Raw genomic sequence first — 22,118 nt, forward strand, 5'->3', positions numbered from 1 at the left:
AAAGGAATGCAATAAGGAGATCTAGCTTTTCATGCAATAGCCATAAAGCACTGCAATAATTCTTATCTTTAGTGACACGAAATTCTTTTCAAGCAACAGTTTTAATGCTTTTGCATAGCAGTGACCTTTGCTCTCCGCAGGCTGTCAAAGATGTAACACTAGAAGTTTGTTTGCTGTGCAGGGCAGTGAGTTGACAAGGGTATTACTATCTTGCTGAGCATCACATGATGTGAACTTCTAACCTTACTCAAGAATGTTATATATTTTTCACATTGACTGATTTTAGTAAAAAAAAAAAAAAAATTTTTTTCAGACTAATGTGAAATATGTATGCAAAAACAGAATTAATCTTATATTTCTTACAAGTTCTTTTCATGCTTAAGCTTATAGAGCTTGCATATATTTTTATATATATGAAAAAAAGATTCCGTGTGATTTTTTTGAACTTTGTATAATATGCTTATTTCTCTAAAATAGTTTTTAAACCTTTAACACTACTCAAGAAGACATTCTTCATTATCTATCATTGTGTGTTTCATCTATTGTCATCATGTTTTTAAAATCTTTTCATTTTTGCAAAACTAAATATCTTCAACATTTAGCTTATACTTTCGTAACAGTTCTGTTTTTATTGCCCACTGTTCTGTTTTTGCTAGTTTAACTTACAGGTGCAAGTACATTGTTTAAATCTTTCACAAGCTGGCTAGTTTAGAATGTTATTTTCTTTCTTTACCTTCTTTTAACCATATATGCCTCTCAGGACAAGAAACATAAGGAGATGATTATTTTTGGTAATTTTGAAGATGTCGGTCATGACGTGGATAGAATAGGAAAACTAATTTAGAATATAAAAATTAATATATGCAGTAAAAACAACTAAACAGATTTAAGTTGTATTCAGAAAGTAAGCTTATTGATGGCTTATGACATTGTACTCCATTCCATTTTTTGTTGTTGTTTGTAAAAACACATCTCACATGGGTTATTTTTTCAGTGTATAAGTGGTGTTAACCTTTGTGAACCCACAGTGCTTCCAAGGATATCGATGTGCGGTTTTTTGTTTATGTTTAGCCACACTTAAAATTTAGAATAGTAGGCAGAAACCAACACGATGTTGTAAAGCAGTTATCCTCCAATTAAAAATAAATAAATCATAAAAAGAAAAAAATGCACTGACAAGGAAATGAATAAAAATCTAGTACAGAAAAAAAAATTAGAAAAGTAAACCGGAGGAGCTTGCTGCTCTCTAAGGAACAAGATAGTTCTTAATTTTTATGTCTAGAATTTATACTAAGAATTTTGACATTGCTTTCTTAAAGAGACTAAGGCTAATTAACATACACTGCCAGGTTTTCTCCCCAGTTGTGATTCTTCTACATCATAACTAATATTGCATGCTGAAATAGAAAGAATAGTCAATTGTGTGTACATGTAGCCACGTGACATAAACAACTTATTCTTCTTTAACAGAGCTCACATATGGGACATAGAAATGAGGTTGGTCTTTGGATAACATCATCATCAAGATGGCAGAAAGCAAAGTAGAAAATGCCTCTTGTTCCCAGGATTGCCAGATCGCTGGCTCTGTTGCCTCTTTACAGCAGTGAGATTTAATGAAATGCCCATGATGCACATCTCGGGAGCAATGCATCTTGCGCATGGTGGGGTCTCTCTTCCCCTCCTGCGCTCCTGTAACTCCCATTAGTGTTAATGAGGGTTTCACCAAGTGCATCGAGGGGAAGAAAGACCCCAAAGTGATCAGGATTATGTGTTAGAAATCACCATATACTTTTTTTTTCTCCTCCTCCCCACCACCCTACCTTTTGAAAATCTCCTGAATGAAAAACTGTTCTGAGAGAATCTGAAAAAGGAAAAGAGCAGGCAGCAGGCTGAACAGCTGAAGAACCCACTGGGATGCTCCAGCTAAGCCAGAACTTCTCTTGTTTTTAGCCCAAGTTTCCTTTCTTCAACCTTTTGGGGTTGAGCCTAAGGCTGAGCAGCATGGGGAACACACAGGAGCCTCCATAGGGGTAACCAGCTATTTAGATCCTTTTACCTCCTGGCCAGTGGCTGTCGGGGAGGGCCTCCCCTATGAGATGATGTCATCCTCTCTTTGCTCTAATTCCTTGACTTCTAAACTGACACTGACGGACTGCACGGGGCGCAACATTTGACCCAGTTAGCAGTTGATTTAATCTGACTAGAATGTTTCAACTTCTAAATCCCTATTTGTCTAAATAAGTGGTTTTTAAAGGAAATCAGTCACTTTATTATTAAGTAATTTTTTTCTAAAAAAATTTTGACAATGTTTAAAGTGATCTGTCCAGCCAGAGTGCCCTCTAGTGTCCATTCACAGAATTTCCTTAATACATGCTTTGAGGGGAAAAATGTAATAAGGGTGGCCACAGAGCGTTCTTAGTTCTTGGTTGGATTCCCGGGCATGCGTACACCCCTGCTGGCTTCAGTGATGAGTGCCCACATGCAAGAGCGAAGTCAATAAGGTGTCTGTCTCTCTGTCTCCCTCCTTCCTTCTCTCCCACCTTTGCTTTTCCCCTTTTTTTAATCCTTAGAAAATAAGGGAAAAAATTTAATAATAGAATTTTTTCTGGTTGTATATTCTGGTCCTTATTTATAATATAAATATAATGGAAAAGTAGTGTATTACTTCCTAAATAGACTCTGTATTATTCAGATTTTCTTTTGGGCTTAAAAAAAAGTTTCAGATACTAAAAAGAATTTTTTAAATTTCTAATAAACCTAAGACTTTGTGTAAATCACAAACTATGTGTAATAAGATGAATGTCTTCATGACACGCTAATATGACCAACTGTGTTGGAATTGCCAAGCAGCCTGATACTTGAGAGTCATATAACAAAACTAAGATGACAACCCCGATCCACCATGCATCTCTATAGTTATCCCCTCAGAATTCAAAGATGACATTCCAGTGATGGAAGTTGTCAGCACGTGTATGTTCTGCCTGGTTAGTGAATACACGGACATCTTATTGATATTACTTGCATTCTTTTTGCATTAACTCATCAAAACTCAATTATCATGAAATTAAAAACAGGAAACAGTTCTCAGTGTAACAAAAGCAGCCAGTGTATTTAACTCTGTGCTGTTTCAGGCAACCCACATTGTATAAGTGACAAAGCATTTATTACCCAGTTTATTGTGGTATTACAGAATGGAGAGCGCTAAATAATCAATCAGTTAATGGTCTGTATGGCAGTTTGAGCACATCACATCCATTGTGCTTATGCTGTGAGAAGGATGAGCTGATAACTCCAGTGTATGTTGCATGTTTATTCAGAGTCTAATGTCCTAAACTAGGGCTGACAGAAATCTTGAAAAATGCACCTTCAGCACTGGCAATTTCAAAGTTGCTAAAATAGTTTGGAAACAACTTTGAGAGGCTTTGGATACAAAAGTCCTCAAAGATAAGAGCGGGAATTATCTGTTAGATTACTTTCAGTTTATTCTCTTCCTTTAACTAGCTTTGCATTTTAAAAAACTTAAAAAATTTTTTTTGTGTGTTATCTTGTTTGTTTATGTTTATATCTTATCTCCTTTATGCCCAGTGCTTATTTCTGCAGTTTCAGTACCAGTTCTGTCCAGTGCTTATTTCACAGCCTGTTTATCATATCTCATGCATATTGCTTATTATGCAGGGAGGCTGACTTACCTTCAAAACATGTTGCAGGTGGGCTTAGGTTTGTTATAGAAAATAAGTGGGAAGCAACTTTGTTTGAAGAAACTTACTGCAGTTGCAAGTTTTAGGTAAGAACAAGAGAGGGAGAGAGGAAAAAAGAGACATTCAAAATAGATCTTTTTGAAAAGGGTCCTTAGATGAGAGCAAGGAGTAGAATTCTTGTGTGGATGTAATGAAGTGTTCTTTTAATGAGGACAGATTTTTTTTTTAAGACGGTTTTGGCCCTTTAACTACTATTGGTTCATTTAAAAATGAGGGCCCATTACAGGAAAATTAACTCTTGTTTTCTCTTTCTTCTTCCCAGGAGATAAAAGCACCAATTATGCTAATTTTTACCAGGGTTTGTGGGACTGCACAGGAGCTCTTTCTGATGAATTGTCATTTAAACGTGGTGATGTGATTTACATTCTTAGCAAGGTAAGCAGATACACCAGTATGACAACTGTAAAGGGTGGAAAGGGTGAATTTTATCCATTTGGATCGAGGACACTGGGGAAAAATGCCAACTGGAATTCTTCTAGATCCGTGTTAACAATTGGGAGTTCACCATAATTAATTATTTTGTCAAGTGAAATATAATCAAATTTTAAACACAATCAGATAACAGGATTCAACTTAACAGTGTGTTTACCTATCACTTCAGCTTTTGGCTCCCATCCACATACTGCCTTCTCCAGAAACAATATACTTATGTGAAAGTTAACATTGTAAGGTATTAGGTTATTTATTATGTCTTCCTTTCCTCTTCCTTTTTATTCTTCTGTGTGCTTATTCTGATTTTGTCTGCCATTCACTACTGGAAACACTGTTTATAGAACAAGTTTTTCATCTTTATGTAAATACATTGGGTGTTCCGACAATTTAAAAGCAATACTCTTCTATTCAGACAGGTGTAGGTAATTTTTTTAAGTTTAGCATAATTGTATTTGTAAACATAATAGCAAAGTGTATTGCTATGAACTCATCCTCCTGTATTAAAAAAAATCATTGTTTCTGCCTCTTAAGATACTAGATTATTCAAAATCTTTCTGTCCTTAGATCTATCTAAAAGTCGAGGTTCTTACTTGATTACACTTCTCAAGACATGTGTGAGTTCCTTTAGTTTTCATGTTTTAACTTTGCCTGCTATAATATGGGGATTAAAAATCTCTCTCCTCAGTCTGCTTCATGAGGCCACTTTAGAAACAAACAATATATAAAAACTATTTAAATATAGGTAGAGAAACATTACATAAATTTTAAGTTTAGAAGTTTAGTGTTCTTTGTTGATTCAGTTCAGTTCAGTCTCTCAGTCGTGTCTGACTCTTTGCGACCCCATGAACCGCAGCACGCCATGCCTCCCTGTCCATCACCAACTCCAGGAGCTTACTCAAACTCATGTCCATTGAGTCAGTGATGCCATCCAACCATCTCATCCTCTTTTGTCCCCTTCTCCTCCTGCCCTCAATCTTTCCCAGCACCAGGGTCTTTTCAAATGAGTCAGCTCTTCGCATGAGGTGGCCAAAGTATTAGAGTTTCAGCTTCAACATCAGTCCCTATTAGAGAAATATTTTTAACGTTTCGGCAAGGTAGTATGACTTATTAAATACAGAAGAGAATTTGGAAATAAGATCACTTATTGAATTTAAACACTGGTTGACTGGTGTGTAAAATCATACACAGAGAATCATAGAACATTTGAGTGAGAGACCTTTGGGCTCGTCTGTCTATCCTCGGTTTCACAGATAAGTGAACTTGTGTCAAGAAAGTGCCAGAGCCAGTCCTTTAACCAGGCATCTTGACTCCCAGACCAGGGCTTTCTGCTCTTGTTTTTTTTATAGTGCTTTTATCAATCTTCCTACCTTTTCCCCTCTCTTCTCCCCCACTCGCCTTCTTTCCTTACTTGTATTTAATTTGTAACCATCATAAAGTACCTAAAATATGCAAGGGCCCATTCTAGGCAGGAATTCAAAAGAAATGAGATATAAACACTTATAGATTACTGGATGAAAATAGTAAGTAAATATAGTCCGCTGTGATCATTGTTAATTCAGGTGCTCAAGTAAGACCTGTTCCTTATTTCTCATAGTCCTCCGCTCATTAATGTAAGTTTTTTGTTTTTTTAGAAGGATACTTTCAGTTCTTAGAAGCTATAAACAGCCATGTCACAACCGTTGGACTAAGCCTACTACAGAGCATTCAATAGTCCTGTGTTAAAAAATCACAGCTTTTTGAGTCAGTTACTTAATATAGAAAGCAAACTGATTAGTTTCAGTTCTTGACAAGAAACTTTCTTGGAATCATTCCTCAAATTTACTTAGCTCACAGTTTCTTTCACCAGTTTAGCTGCATAAAATTCAATTGTGTGTAAAATTGCATATAAAATTAAAAGGTTGATTAGCTTCCACTCGGAATTTCAGACTATAGGGATAAATGGCATGCAGCCATTATATGTGTGTGGTAAAATATGAAACTTACAAAGCCCATCTGGGTTTGTTCCTGAAGCTTTCTTATGAACCAAGTTGTCTTTGTTGCTGAAAGCCTCAGAGTACCAGCCTCTGGGACAGGCTGTGAAGCAAGCGCCCCGGTAGGCTTGTCTTATTTCTGCCATTGCCTCAGAAAATCATTTTCTGTGAAGGTAAATTGAAAGTACAGTTATGGGTGTGTATCATATATGTAGGATTCTGGGGGAAGTAATTCCTTTTCTCCCAAACCCGTTCTGTGGAGATGGTAATTTCAGGTAGTGCTAGTGGTGACGAGCCTGCCTGCCAATGCAGGAGACATAAGAGACGCAGTTTCCATCCCTGGGTTGGGAAGACTCCCCTGGAGGAGGACACAGCAACCCACTCCAGTATTCTTGCCTGGAGAATCCTGTGGACAGAGGAGCCTGGTGGGCTACAGTCCATAGGGTCGCACAGAGCTGGACACAACTGAAGCGACTTAGCACACACACGCATGCACGTCGTAAAGTTAAGTTAAATGGTTAAAGTCTGGCTCATAAGAATATTGTTGTTGTTGTTCAGTTGCTCAGTTGTGTCCGATTCTTTGTGACCCCATGGACTGCAGCGCTCCAGGCTTCCCTGTCCTTCACTGTCTCCTGGAGTTTGCTCAAAGTCATGCATAGGGAGAATAGTCTCCCATCTAAAATTTCTAAATGCTGTTATTTGGGCTGACCAAAAATACTTCCTTTATCAACCTTTCACATGGTTTAAAGTTCCACTGTCAGCATTTCCTGAGATGCCTTCTGGAGGTGGGCATTTTTTTCTGGAACTCATTTTGCTTTTTGAAAGAAGAGACAAGACTTTTAGCTAGCACATTGTCACCATTGGCTGGATGAGTAAATACCCATATTTACCCAGCTGTGGACCTAGTAGAATCAACCAGGTTGGTCTTAGTGAGGGTGAAAGAAAGGACACTGAGCTTTCTCTCAGTGGAATTTGAACACATTCAGGGCTTTTAATGAGCATCTTAGCTATTTGTTGTCAGGTTGCTTTGAGGTTCAGGATATATTTATGAAGACTTTTACTTCCCCATTTGGCTTAGGGTGAGTTCAGATAGGAACCTCTGCTGATTCTCTAATTTTATATTTGCTTTGTCTTCCAGTTTTTATCAAAATTCTGGCAAACGTAGACCATAATTTAATATCATAAATTTGTTTAATACGTGAATGATGACAGCAGTCTGTGTGCTGAGTATCATTATAAATTCAGATCTCAAGGTCCTTAGGAGAGAGAAAACATTGCTCAAAAGGACTTGTTTCTAGATCAAGGTGGAGCTGATGCTATGTATTAATAGATTTTTTTTTAAAGTACAGTAGATAATACAAATCACTAGCATTATTATATACCTAGAAATTTGTTTAATCTTTCTCAGAGTTGTATTTAGATTTCTTGGTGATGAAATGAAATTTTACTATTTAAATTTCTTTTTTACACCATCTAGTGGCTCAGAATGAGTGGTGCAGGTAATTGCAGCTAATGTGCACAAGCAAAATGATGTCATAAATCCCACTTTAAATCTAGCTATGGGTTATTACTTTCCTATCTCATGTCAGTAAAGTATAAGCATTAATCATGAAAATTCTTTTCATCATTCTGAATTAAATGTAAAAATTGTATACTTAAGGAAGAATGCATTTTAAGGAGTCTAACAATATTTATAGAGACATAAAAAATGTGTACTTAGTTAAAAAAATTAGTTCCATGACTTGTCTAATAAAAAATATCATTTAAAAGATTTCAAAGAAATACAAGTTGCTTTCTATAATTAACTGATCTATAGTTTGCAGTATATAATTATCATTGATTTGACTTACCTTCTGGAAAATTGTCAGTTCTGAAAACAGTCTTTTAAAAAAGGCACACAAGATAGTTTAAGAAAAGATTCATTCTTTTCAATATAAATATTTAGGCAAATCAAGAAATAAAATGGCATGTACTATAATAAAGAGTATTTTAATTTTGTAAATGTAATGACAAAACAATTTAGCTAGTTTGACAATCAGGCTTGCTTTATTAAAATTCTCTAATATAGTTTGATTTTAAAATTCAGCCTTTTCGGGTTTTTTTTTTTTTCCTGTTACTGCAAGGAAGCCTCGATGGGGTGTTTGCTGTGGGTGATTTATTTATTTCAAGCCTCTTTTGAGACTTATACAAATCTTAGCTTTCTTTCTTTTTTTCTTCTGGTGAAAATCAAATGTTACAATAAAGAAGGAAGAGAAGGCAGATACTCTGCCCTTCCCCCTTCCCTTTTTAACATTTTCCAATTAGTAGCTGTCACGTGACCCCTGGCTGAGCCAGCCCTCCTTCAAAGTGCCTGGCATTTTCTTAGTTTTAACCTTTTAACCTCACTAATAATAAATTCAAATACTGCTTGCCTAAAAATACAAGACTGTAACTTATTGCTTACAGTTCTTTTCATATAACATCACTGCTGGTTTTTTTAATGTGTTAAAACATTTTATATACTTCGGTAGTTCAGTGGAGATTTTGAAATCTTTTTCCCTCCTCCCTAAAGTGAAAGATATTTATAGGGATGAATGAAAGTGAAATATGTAATTTTTATGAGATGGTTAGGTAGCATGACCAACTCAATGGACATGAACTTGAGCAAACTCTGGGAGATAGTGGAGGACAAGGAGCCTGGTGTGCTATAGTCCGTGGGGTCGCAAAGAGTAGGACACGACTTAGCGACTGAACAACAGTGACAACTGCCTTGTTAGTGAAGTTATTCTGAAACACAAAGCCTAGTTTCAGATTTATTAGATGGGGAAAATGATATTAGAGGTTGAAAATCTTTTTATTTTTTATTATTTTTATGAATCAGTTTGTTTAAAATTGTGCTAAATCCTTCTACTGGTTTGCATTTCAATTTTGTTATCACCTTAAATAAATATAATATCATAACTAAGTTTTATCCTAAAATTGTATTTATATATAAAGTTTTATAATTTTGATAGCAGGATCCAGGTTACATAGCTGTAGGCATATTCCATAGCCCTGCATACCTCTTGGATTATGTTAGTCTACTTGCTGTTCTGGATTTACATTGCTATTAGTTTATCTTTCAATCTGTACACTCACCAGTAAATTGCTAACCACATTCCTATTCTTACTTTTAAGGCAATAAATTACTTTTGGAGACTTAGTGACAGAAGAGCTATGAAAGAGGCATGCTGCTTTGTCTGCTGTTAACAGAAAAATAAAGAGAGTTAAGAATCCTGGAATATTTCGTCTTGTTTACGACACATGTGACTTGGGCTTTTTGAGACATTTTTTATTAAGTCAAAAACAGGAAATGTAGGTTGTCAGTGTTCACTAGTATACAGTAAAAGGGCGTTTTTTAGAGTTTCAGGCATTGCCTTCCTATGACTTTTTCCAGTGATTAGTGAATTGTAACTGTCACTGATCATTTGCTTTGCATTGTGAAAATGTAAAGATTCTGTTACTAGGGCTATTTTGGCTTTAGACGTACCAGAAAAATAAGTAAAATGAAAGTCTTGCTGAGTTCTACTGGCAGAGGGAAATGCAGTTACTCTTTGGCATTCTTACTTTTTTCTTTTGTGACTGTCTGACCCGGTATGCCATAAATAGCAAACTCCTGCAGAAGAGTAACTAGGACATCTCAGTATAGGATATCTGTGGTGATATTGAGCTAGTTCCCCAAACATTATCTGTCAAAGAGTAACTAGGACATCTCAATATAGGATATACGTGGTGATATTGAGCTAGCCCCCCAAATGTTATCTTGTCTTAGTCTTTGGGGAAGGAGGAGAACTATTTGTACGTGTTGCTGGTTGTTTGGATCTGATGGCATTTCGTGTCTGTGCTGTCCATCTGGGCATCTTGTGGACTGGGGTACCATGCTGTCTCATGGGCAGGCCCAGCTCTCCCTAGTGATGATCAGCAGTGTATGGAAACACACTACATCAGATGTTCTCATTCCACTCATGTGGCTCCTCTTGTTACCCACTTGCAAAAACCATGCTCTAGTATTTCCTGATGTTCTCTTATCCTTCATTCCAGGAAAATGTTGACAGATGAAAGGGAAAGGTGCCTACAGGAGGCAGGCCATCAGGCCCCAGTAGTGGTTTGAGGGGTAAAGGAGAAACCAGAGGGCCATGTCAGAGAGGCAGGGTACCCAGAGATGGCAGTGGAGGGGCTGTCGTGGTTTAATTCTGCATGGAGTAAGCAAAGGCTTTTCAGGAACAAAACAGAACAACAGTAAAGCAAAGTACCATGTTGTTAATTAAAAAATAAAAAAACTTAAATGGAAAAATCCATGATTTGTTATACACTTCTGCTCTCTGCACACAAAAAAATCAAGAGCCCACTCAGTGTCTATATGGCACACTCTTACTCTTTGAGATGTCTCCCACCTTACCCCTTTAAAGGTCAGATTCCCTTTGGAACAGCCCATAGTAATCAGGTTGCCTTATGTGTGCTGTGCTCAGTCGTGTCCGACTCTTTGTAACCCCATTGACTATAGTCCACCAGGCTCCTCTGTCCATGAGGGATCTCCAGGCAAGAATACTACAGTGGGTTGCCATGCCCTCCTCCAAGGGGATCTTCCCAAACCAGGGATAGAACCCAGGTCTCCTGCTTTGCCGGTGGATTCTTTACCGTCTGAGCCACCAGGGAAACCTAGGTTGCTTAGAGCGTGCTCCAAAATGCTGGGTTTTGTTGTCCTGGTATTTTGCTCTACCAGTTAGTGGGAAGGCAGAGGGAGGGGATAAAAAAATACTTGTTGCATACCTCCAGTACCCTGTTCTAGGCACTCAATATGTTTTCACTTCTCTGATTCCTATGATAATAACCCTGTGAAGGGTAAAGTATTATAATTTTGCAGATGAGAAAACTAATGCTCAGTAAGCTTATTATGTAGATCACCCGAGGATACCAGCTAGGGAGTACCTTCTGCTGGAATCAATGCAGATCTGACTCTGAAGGCTTTTCTCTTTCCATTTTGCTCCACCTAAGTAAGTGGGCCATGACTGGGATTATTCATTTCCCTCTCTCAATTCCTTGAGGTTGATACTGTGTCTTAAGTATTTTTGAATCCTAATATCTAACATCATGACAGATAGATGTTTAATATATGAAAATATAGTTAAAAATAGGAAATAATCCTGAACTTCTTGAAAGAATTTAGAATCATAGAGATAGGGGAACCTTAGTGCTAACTTTATAGATCTTGAGGCTCCACATAATTGGAGGAAAATAAATAAAAGACAAATGGAAAAAAGACTGCCTCTGTGGAGATCTTAAAAGACAATGGAGTTTCTGCACTTGAACTTCCTGAGCTTCTTGGCAGTCAGACTGGAAAGGGGAGAGACAAGGAGCTAATGTTAATCGTAAAGGAGGACACTTGGTTTTTCCCAGCACTGGCTACTTAAAAAAAAAAAAATCAGATGAATTTCTAGAATCTTCACTGATTATCTGACCACAACAACTTTATGTAATAAGAATGACAGTGTCAGATATTACCCTCAACCAAAAAAATTTATAGTAAATATAACAAGAGATTCCATAGAGGTACCTCTGTGAAGGGCTTCCCAGGTGACTCAGTGATAAAGAATCCGTGTGCCAGTGTAGGAGATGTGAGTTTGATCCCTAGGTCGGTAAGATCCCTTGGAGAAGGAAACAGCAACCCATTTCAGTATTGTTGCCTGGGAAATCCCATGGACAGAGGAGCCTGGGGAGCTACAGTTCATGGGGTTGCAAAAGAGTCAGACATGACTTAGCGACCAAAAAAAAAATTCTGTGAGGGTCCAAGTGTATAATAAATAGACATTAATTAATGTTAAGTATCTAACTGAGTTATTGTGGAGTCTCAAAAGTGATATATATGTGAAAAAAATCTTCCCTTAAAGAACTTGGAGATTGCCTAAGGTCACATACCTGGTTAGTAACAAGCTGGAGACTCTGGATCTTCTGAAAAAATAATCACAAGAAAAAGAAAAAACAGCAGACTTTCCCTCAGATATGCCACACTGTTTCTGCCTTTTAGGCTTCTGTCTGAAACTCATCAGTACTTACAGTAAATTCAACTGAAGCTATTTCTTCAAAGAAATAGAATTATGTGGTCCCAGTTCTGCAGGGGAATAGGTATCTTTCTTTCTGCAAGTGAAGTTTAGGCTCTTTAAACAAGATATCCTATACAGCACATTGGAAAATGTGATAGGCAACAGCCAACTGTAAGTAGAAACAACGAACTTCATACTGTGAAGCTTAACATACTTCAGAACAAGTATTTGTTTCAGTTCAGTTCAGTTCAGTCGCTCAGTCATGTCTGACTGTTTGCGATCCCATGATTACCAGCACGCCAGGCCTCCCTGTCCATCACCAACTCCTGGAGTTCACCCAAACTCATGTGCATCGAGTCAGTGATGCCATCCAGCCATCTCATCCTCTGTCGTCCCCTTCTCTTCCTTCCCCCAATCCCTCCCAGCATCAGGGTCTTTTCCAATTGGTGATGCCATCCAACCATCTCATCCTGTCGTCCCCTTCTCCTCCTGCCCCCAATCCCTCCCAGCATCAGGGTCTTTTCCAATGAGTCAACTCTTTGCATGAAGTGGCCAAAGTACTGGAGTCTCAACCTCAGCATCAGTCCTTCCAATGAACACCCAGCACTGGTCTCCTTTAGGATGGACTGGTTGGATCTCCTTGCAGTCCAAGGGACTCTCAAGAGTCTTCTCTCAACACCACAGTTCAAAAGTATCAATTCTTTGGTGCTCAGCTTTCTTTACAGTCCAACTCTCACATCCACACATAACCATTGGAAAAACCATAGCCTTGACTAGACGGACCTTTGTTGGCAAAGTAATATCTCTGCTTTTGCATATGCTATCTAGGTTGGTCATAACTTTCCTTCCAAGGAGCAAGCATCTTTCAATTTCATCATCACTAAAATTCTTCGAGTATGTCCCATGTACTTGGGGGAACGATACGATATTCCTGTTGGAAATGACACATCTTAAGAAAACATGTAGGACAGTCAACTGGTGTGTCATCCAAAATGAAGAGAAAGCATGTTTCATCACGCAGTAAATATTTATTGAACATCATTTACACGTCCTGGAGTGTGGGGCACACAGACTAAGTGTAAAACATTGCCATGATCTCAGTGAGTTTGTACGTTTTAGTTGGAGGGACAAAGCTAAAGTACATAAACTCCACTGAGGAATAAATACTCAGCTTGAAATGGGGGACATAAGTATGGATTAGATAATTCAAAGAAAAATTGATGAAATCTGGATTACCTGAGTCAGGCTTTAGTCACTAGATAGGTTTTAGATGAGGGAGGGGAGACATTGCCTGGGAAGGGAGCGGGACTGAGTACAGCATGGAAGGTTGGGCTTCAGGACCAGAGCGATGAGAGGAGGATGTGGCTACATCCAGGTCCACACCCTTTCATCCCACAGGGTAGGAAGAAAGCAAGCTGAGGGGTTTGTAGTTAATGCATTGGGTGGGGCAGTGGTTAGTATACATTCTTGAGCAGCCAAGTAAGCTGACAAAAGCAATTTCTAGGAAGAATAGAGAAGCAGAGTTGATGACACAGTAATCCAGGGTAAGGTGATGAAGGTCTGATCTAGAACAGTTAACAGAGTCATGTATTGGTTGGTGTATACACTGAGTACCACTCAGTGATTGCTGCTGAGCGTGATTTGCTCTTACTTTGCCTAACAATATCTATAAATCATCAGTCTGCATATCAGTTTTTACTTTATCGTATTGTAAATGTTGACTGGGTAGAAATTTGAATTAAATGTGTCTTGACTCTGGAACATAAACTAAAATTGATCACAGGAATTAAGTCCTTACTATCACCTTTCTTGCTTGTCTTCTATCTCTCTTGCTTTAAAAATGGATTTTCAGTGCCTGGAGAAAAAAATAGGAATTCCTTGAATTAGAGTAACTCAGGCTTACAGCTGCATAGTAAATTATAAAGTAATGAGGTTGGTTTCCGTAAGTTGCTAAGAGACTTAGGGTGTTAAAGCAGGTTCATAAATGGTGATTTTCAAACATAATGGAGGAGCTTAGAGATTGTTAGTGTCCATTTCCTCACTTAAGGAACCAGGTTAGGAGACTAAGAGTCAAGCAATTAATGTGTAGATAATAATAGTAAAATGTCGAGGTTGTCAAGTGCCTATTGTGCATTTTAAGAGAACTTTTGAAATGATGGATGTACAAGAAATGATTCTTACAAAGTTTCTAATTGGAAACAGTAAAAAGGGAGAGATTGCAGAGGTAGCCTTGAAAAAAAAATTTCCATATTTTAAATAGTTATCTAGTTTTCATGATACCACAGTGTTCACAAATAATTTGAAAAATCGAAAGTCACAGTGAATAGTTGGAAAACAATGGTAAAGTCCACTCGTTCTGAAACTCAGTTTAGTTTATATTTTGTGAATAAAATTACTTTTATTTCTGCATAAGACTGTGCTTTTTCCAAACATATATCTGTGCTTAAAAGCACAGATACATGTTTGGAGAAAGGAATATAGTCTTTTAACCTAACACCTGTTGCTTTCAGACAGATTGGTAACTCCTTTCTGAAAGGGGTGGTACATCACAAAATCTTATTAATGTTCCAAGTTTCTGTTAAGGCAGAATTCTTTTACCATATGGTTTGTAGAAAGTGGATTAGCATGCTTGAGAAATGAGAATCATGGTGCTGAAAGGGATTTAAGGAAATGCTGGGGTCTTATTGGGGCGAGGGGGGTTCTTATTTAAGTGTAAAATAAAACACCAGCAGAGAGAGAAGATGTAGTTAATAATTAAACACAGACATACCTTTGCTATTGTGTTGGATAAAGTCTCTATTTTTTTTTATCAAAACTAGTTCTTTTTTTCCTACTTTTTTACATAATCACCTTAATTTACTGCTTAATAATGATTATTTGAGGCATAAAATTTTAACTACAAAATAAAAACTTTTAATGATGCAAAAATTGAAAACGGAGGCAGTGGATCACAACTGTTCAGTGTTGCTTTCTCATTATTTTCTTGAATTATTGGGCAAGTTTGGTGCTTTTGCTTCTGTGACTGCCACATTACATTTTTGCCTTGAAGCCATCCGTTTTACAGATATTGAATTTCTTTTGAGTACTATTTTTATACACTAAGCATCACTACACCTCTGGATCTTGATAGCATTACCGTGGGAGGAGAAAGAAGCTTTGTGTTAGTAATTACCTAACATTGTCAGAAGCTGACTGCAGGCCTCTTTCTAGTGATAACAGAATAACCGCATAATGTAGCTTTATAGCACATGATTAATAGAAAATAATTACACGTCCTACAAAGGGATGCAATATTTCTTATAAATTGACTAGAATGGTTTCCTGTAGATTAAAGGACTCTTCATTATTTTATCAGTCCTCCTGAAGTACAGTCACTTGCCTATGTTAGCATTTCAGTTGATGTTAAGAGCCGCAGAGGGTGAAGGATACCAGATGGCAGACCTTCTTGTACCTGAGATCTCGTTCGTGTGCCATCAAGATGACATGATGCTCCCTAACCTTTCAGAGATTTAGATGGCAGCCTGGTATGATTTCTGTCTCTTTATTTTTTGTTTATTAACAAGATGAGGTTTGAGAGCTGTTTTTCTTTTTCTTTTTTTTCATGACCCACCTGTGACTTTTAAACCAGACTTCAGTTAGTATGTGGACAGCGAGACAACATTGTATGTATTGTGTTATTTTCCACTGTAAGTAATATATCATTCATAATCACATTTGTTTGGGGGCAGCGAACAGGGAAGGCAGAGGAAGGCATATTTTCTTCCTCCCAAGGAAATCGTGTGTGCTATTGAATCTGCAGGCTGAAGTTTAGGATACCATACTCCAAGAAGCATCTTCATTCCAATTTATAGGCTGCAAATGGTTTAATTGGGATTCATGTTGCTCAGGAGGCTCATACAGAGGATAGTAATGATAAAAGTAAAAGCTTCTGTGTTTGCAGTCTCACCGACATCCTCTAATGGCTGCAGTGTAAATCCATAAATTTGCCTACTAGATTTTTACCTCACTATATTTTATCTTACCTCTTAATTCCACACAGGAGTGCTATATGGAATTCTTTACAAATGTAGAGTAATAAACATTCTGGTTTTTTATTTTTACTCTTTTCTGATTTAAACCTGTGATATTTTAGAGTACTTCTACAAGCTGTGTATTTCATAGGCTTTTCAATTATTTTAAATTAATTTAGTGAAGCATATAGGATTATTTTAGCCTAAAACTTATGTTTTTCCTAAAATGTGACTTTTAAGGCATGTGTTTACAGCTGAATAAACTCCTCTGATGTTTACTACTATGCTCTATTTAATGAATCTTCTCAGTTACTGTCATGTAAAATTCTCTCATGTGTGAAGTCCTTTGTTGAAGTGATTTGTTGGAAATCAGTTTCTTAAATTTGAATGTGAGTGAGCTTTTTGAGAACAATAATACATACTTAATTGAGAGTACAGATTATAATTTCAAAGCAGAATATTATAAAATAGTATGAATTTTCTGGTTTATAACTTGAATCTAAACATTGAAATCCAGATTGCAGGCTATTCTCTGAAGGCAGGACTGAGTCATACTATACCGTCTCACTAAATGTATTCTGTTCCTGTTTCTACCCTTTGGGGGCCTAGTTCCTTTACACTTTCCAATAATCAGTTGGAAAAACCTTAGATGAGCATTGGATAAGAGCTTTCACACTTACACTTACTCTGTTAAGTATTCATTTTGAAATCTTACACTGTGGGCCTTTGGCCTCTGCAAGGTGAAATACATTTGTTTTGTTAAGTGTTAGGCTCTAATTGTATTCATTGCCTTAAAAATTGAAAAGGGCAGCTTTATTAGGTACCTATTAGGATATAATGGTTGCTATAATGGTTGCTAATCATAGCTTTCAGTAAGCTGGTATTTTCTTCTGATAAATATATTCTGCACAGATTATAGTCATCATCATTGAGTTCTGGGCTTCAAACTATTTTCATTGTTTAGAGAATTTTGTCAACTAAGTTCATACTATTAGGAAACTTTTGAACTTAAAATCTTGAGTCTACTGTTTCAGAAACCAGAACTGTGCCCTCATTAGAATCGGGTCTTCCCTCCCTCTCCCTAGCCTTTTCCTTCCATCTTATTGTTACAGAAAAAAACTAATTCTGATACATCCCATTGTTTTAAAAGTATTTATAGATTTTAATCCTGTAAACTCTTTATTGATAGACTACAAATCAGTACACACCTAGGAATTTATACATTTGTATGGAAGAATTGTATGATTTTCCTTTCTGATGGTCAATAGCATAGTTAGTCATCAATACAATACAATAGTCATCAATACAAACATTAAATCTATCCTGGGTATTAACATTCCCTCCCCACATATAACTTGATATGCATATGCACATTTATCTATGACTCAGATGTTGGAAATCATAGCCTATTGAATTACTTTGGGAATTGATTTTAAAAATTTATCTTCTATGAAAAATTAAATTTGGGTCCTATGGTGCTTTTTCAGAGTATTGCTTTTGGAAGATATTATTCTTGAAACTTGTAATTCATTTTACTTTGTTTGTATCTCACTAAACATAAATAAATTTGAGATAAAAATACATTAGTCAATCTGGCAGACAAATGAACATTAGGTACAGTTTTCACAATGCCTGGAGCCAGTGGCGTGTCTTCAGTGGAGCAAAGGGAAGAAAACGAGGCCCAGGTTCAGCTCACAAGCAAAATAAACACAAAAGTGACTCATCAGTCACTCTTTCTTACAGCTGGATTAATATTTTGGCGTTATAACTTGAAATACTTTTATTTCCTATTGATCCTCCCCATAAGGGTGAATCTAATGCCACCTTTAAATTCCTTCTACTCATCCTTTACCTAATGTAGTTTGTGATCAATCAGAGGAACAATAAATGCCTTTGGAAGCTTCTGAAAAGGAGCCCTTTTGTGAATGTTGGAAAGCCGGTTTGGGGATATCTTAGTAGTGTTTCCAGTTCTCTAATTAACCTGTTTAAAATGGGTACGCTGATGTATTAGATTTTCCTGAGAAGGAGCATACTTCTACATTCTAAATCATTTTTGGTCGTCTGAGTTTAACTAAGAATTAAGTCATTTATTGTGAAAGAAAAAAAAAAAAGGCTGTCCTTGCCAGATGATAAGCTCCTTGAAGGCAAAGCTAGTTTCCCAAGGATCCTGGCAGTGATCTTGGAGCCTCTAACACTGTGGTTTGCATATAAAAAGGTGTCCCCCAGGCTGTGTGTGTATGTGTGTGTGTGTGTGTGTGTGAGAGAGAGAGACAGACAGACAGACAGACAGACAGACATGGGGAGAGAGAAGGGAAAGGGGCCCAGAGAGCTGACTTCCTTATGTAGTTTCATTTACCAGGTTCCTATCCTAAGTGACTATTTCTATTCTACACCACGAAATAAACAGGCTTTGTCTTATATGTTAATTTAAATCTTTGCCTAACAGCATTTTTAAAGTGTCCGGAAACAAAAAAGATTAAATTGTTTCAATTTGCAGCTAAAGCTCTTATAACTTTATAAAAAGAAATAACATTTCTAAGAAGTTGCATACGAATGACATTGTACTTACACCAGTCTAAAGGTTAATATTGCATATTGTTTTCAATTAGGAATACAATAGATATGGCTGGTGGGTAGGAGAAATGAAGGGAGCCATTGGCTTGGTGCCGAAAGCCTACGTAATGGAGATGTATGATATTTGAGAGTCCTCGGTAAGTACATTTTAATCCAATATTCTGTAATAGCTCATATGTTCTCTTGGTCTCTGCGTTATGAGTCTTTGCTTTTTTAAAAGTCTTTGTAGTTTTCTGATAACACAAAGGTTATACTCCCAAATCATTATCTTGTTTTACAAAATTTTAAAATAACTTCATAGAATTTACTCTGGAAATAGATTACTTAGAGAAAGTCCCTTTGTTAATAACCAGCTGTTTTCACAGCCTCCTCCTCTTTAGTAAAATACCACTCTTATGGTCTTTCTGAGGAGCTGAATTGACAAAATAGTGACTAAACATTCATTTTCTTTCCTTGGCTAAACACGTAATTTTTTTCTAGGCAGGGAAAATCAACATTTTGCCTGAAGAGAAAAATTAAAATGCAGCTTTCTCTTTCTGCTCGCAAAAAGGAAGATTCCTCTGCTAGTCTGCAAATCTTTTGGATTGAGAATCATTGTGAAAGCGTGAACGACAGTTCGTAACCTTTGTTTTGTTGAGCATCATTTGTCTTTGTTGTTTTATGCATTCATTGTAATATTCCTCTGATGTCAAATTAAATGAAGAATATTAATGTAAATTAGAAGTAAGCAGTAAAGTTATACCTGTTGCTATATTGCAAAGAAATAAATCAATAGTTTTTATTTACTCATTTGATTTATGTGAGGAATTCAGCACTATTCTGTATCACATAGTCATTGCTACTACTAGTATGAGTGGTAATTTCTCTTAATACTGGATATCATTGTTTTTAGAATGTAAAATATAATTTCAAGAAAATTTGATAGAATATATCTCATAAGTTTTTGATAAATGCTATAAAAGAATGTAGCTTTGTTAAAACTTTGTAGATGAGTCATCTTAGTATTTATTTTTCACATAGTAGTAGTAGTAACATGTTTTCATGAAAGAATTTTTACTGATTGGCAAGTTTACTTTATGTTAAATATAGCCACGAGAAAGAAAAATGGTAGAATTGCGAATGATAGTTGCTATCCCCTTCTGCAACACATGTGCAGACCAGAACCATGGTTTACTGTACAAAGCCCTTTACCAGTAATAAATACCCTGGTTATATAATTGGCTTGCCAACATTTTCTACTGTAGTTTTCTTTAAATTTAATAAAACAAAAAATTTATGAGAGGCCCCGTTCTGCCACGAATGAGATGGCATAAAGAATCTCAATGTATTCTCAAAATCAGAAGGCATAACCGAGTACTTTGACCCTGCCTAATCTTTACTATGCTATTAAAGCCCTACCACAAAACTACTACCACAGACTTGAGAAGTACAACTCTGAACTTCTCAAAGCAATGAGAAGAGAAGGAAGGCTCAGAGAGGAGGGTGTGGAAATCATGGTGGGAACATGTACCAACAGGTGAGTGGAAGGTTGGTGTCAGTCTGACACAGGAGGTGTACGTTGTACTCCAGAGCAACGTTTGTGGAGTTATATTATTACTTTTTTACGCATGGTTGAAATCAAAGGTATTTTAAATGTCTACAAGGTACCAGTATGATGTGTATATATCAAAGTATACTACTGATTGGATAATTAGTTGGAGTAAATATAATCTGCTAATAATGAATCATTGATTAGAAGATACTACTTTTATGGAACTTTTCAGATCTTTGCTTTAAAAATAAAGATTCTAAACATGCAAATGAGTTGATAATATTTAAAAACCTCTATTATAAAAATTATCTACAAGTAATATTTCAGAGTTTATATTTTACTGTTATCCCCTCCCTAACCCATGTGATTATCCCCTCCTTGTGATTATCTGATTTCACATATAAAAATATATCTATTAATTTGGGAGATTGTAGGTAAATTCTAGTTTATATAAATTAGACATTGTGAAGTTAAAGCTTTCAGAAATTAATTTGTGGACTTGTTAATCTTGTTCTAATATAGAGCCACTGGAATAGATTGAAATCATCTTGGCAAAAGTGAGACAACCGAGGATGAATGTAGTGGATTGGTTTTCAAGACCTGAGAGATTGAAAGAGTGAAAGCAATTGTGGGTTCCACTGTAAATGTAGATAGACTTCCTTGTAAGGTATACATTTTGTGCTTCTGATCCAAGTGAAGATTTTAGTCCTGGGCCAGTAGATGGCAGCAGCTTTTCATTGCATAGGAACCCACTTGGAAACCCCTCCCCCACTCTGGCACAGACTCACTCCAAATGTATTCAGAAGATTATTGCCTCCTTTTACAGTTAATCCAGGAGAGGGAGTCCTTTGCCAACTGATGCCAGATAGTCTCTGTGAATGGTGACGATACAGAAAAAGAAAGTGTTACTTGTGTCCAGAGCTCCTCTGCCCTTTGTTCCTTTTTACTTGCATATAGGTGGGAGATAAGAAACAAAAAAATTTTAATTGGGATGACAGGAAAAACAATCATTACTTTCAACTCAGGACTCCTTTATATTCATCTGGTGAAATCATTTGTATCATAGGAGGGAGAAAGTTTTCTTTACACCCTTGACAATATATCACACACTTTCCAAGATCATCATAATATCATTAATGTGAATTTAAACAACATTGCTTGTTAGAAAATATGCTAATTGCTATGTTCCCATTATGTTTGCTTAGCTTTTATTTGTTTTTCTATGAACATTTAGAGAGCTAATTTTTTTCAAAGGTGATTGTAAGTCATATTTTACATAGCATTTTGCTTGATTATTTGCTCTGTACTGAATTTGTACTCTATTGCCATTAGATCTTACAATAATGTTCCACTCTGCAAATTTTTAAGGTTCAAATAAAGTTTAATTGTTTGCAAACTGTTATGATGCTAATAATTCAACAGCCTGCTGTGTTACTAATGAAATTACTTTGTTATGATTAATTTGGAAAATAGTGTGTTGATTGTAGTAATTAAGCACAACAAGGTGAAGTAAATGATTCTAATGCCATCTGGCCTCCAAACTGAATGAAGAAATGAAATAGGACTGTCATCTGAATTTATTCAAAGAAGTAAGGATAATACAAATGACTTCATTGCTATAGGATTTACATTTAACCACAGCTCACTCCATTCTGTTTTTGCCACTTGGTTATATATGACAGTTCCTTTTATGAAAAGGAATGTTGTTTCGCCTAGCAATTGTTTTGAATACTTTATATTATTTAAGTAGATTATTTTTATCTTGTGCTAATTTAATTACAGAT

General features: G+C 36.4%; 1 protein-coding gene across 2 annotated transcripts in view; it reads left to right on the forward strand.

Annotated features, from left to right (window-relative positions):
• The window catches only part of SKAP2 (src kinase associated phosphoprotein 2), a 171,544-nt gene extending 149,810 nt beyond the window's left edge, over positions 1 to 21,734 (forward strand). The window contains 3 exon segments of one of the 2 annotated variants that reach the window (NM_001038214.1): positions 4,021 to 4,133; positions 18,839 to 18,940; positions 19,284 to 21,734. In NM_001038214.1, coding sequence (NP_001033303.1) covers positions 4,021 to 4,133; positions 18,839 to 18,931 — 206 coding nt within the window. In that variant the 3' untranslated portion in view covers positions 18,932 to 18,940; positions 19,284 to 21,734. 2 annotated transcript variants of the gene reach the window in all.
• The last annotated feature ends 384 nt before the right edge of the window (positions 21,735 to 22,118 follow it).

The sequence above is a fragment of the Bos taurus genome, chromosome 4 (genome assembly GCF_002263795.3).
Source record: "Bos taurus isolate L1 Dominette 01449 registration number 42190680 breed Hereford chromosome 4, ARS-UCD2.0, whole genome shotgun sequence".
In the NCBI taxonomy this organism is placed as follows: Eukaryota; Metazoa; Chordata; class Mammalia; order Artiodactyla; family Bovidae; genus Bos; species Bos taurus.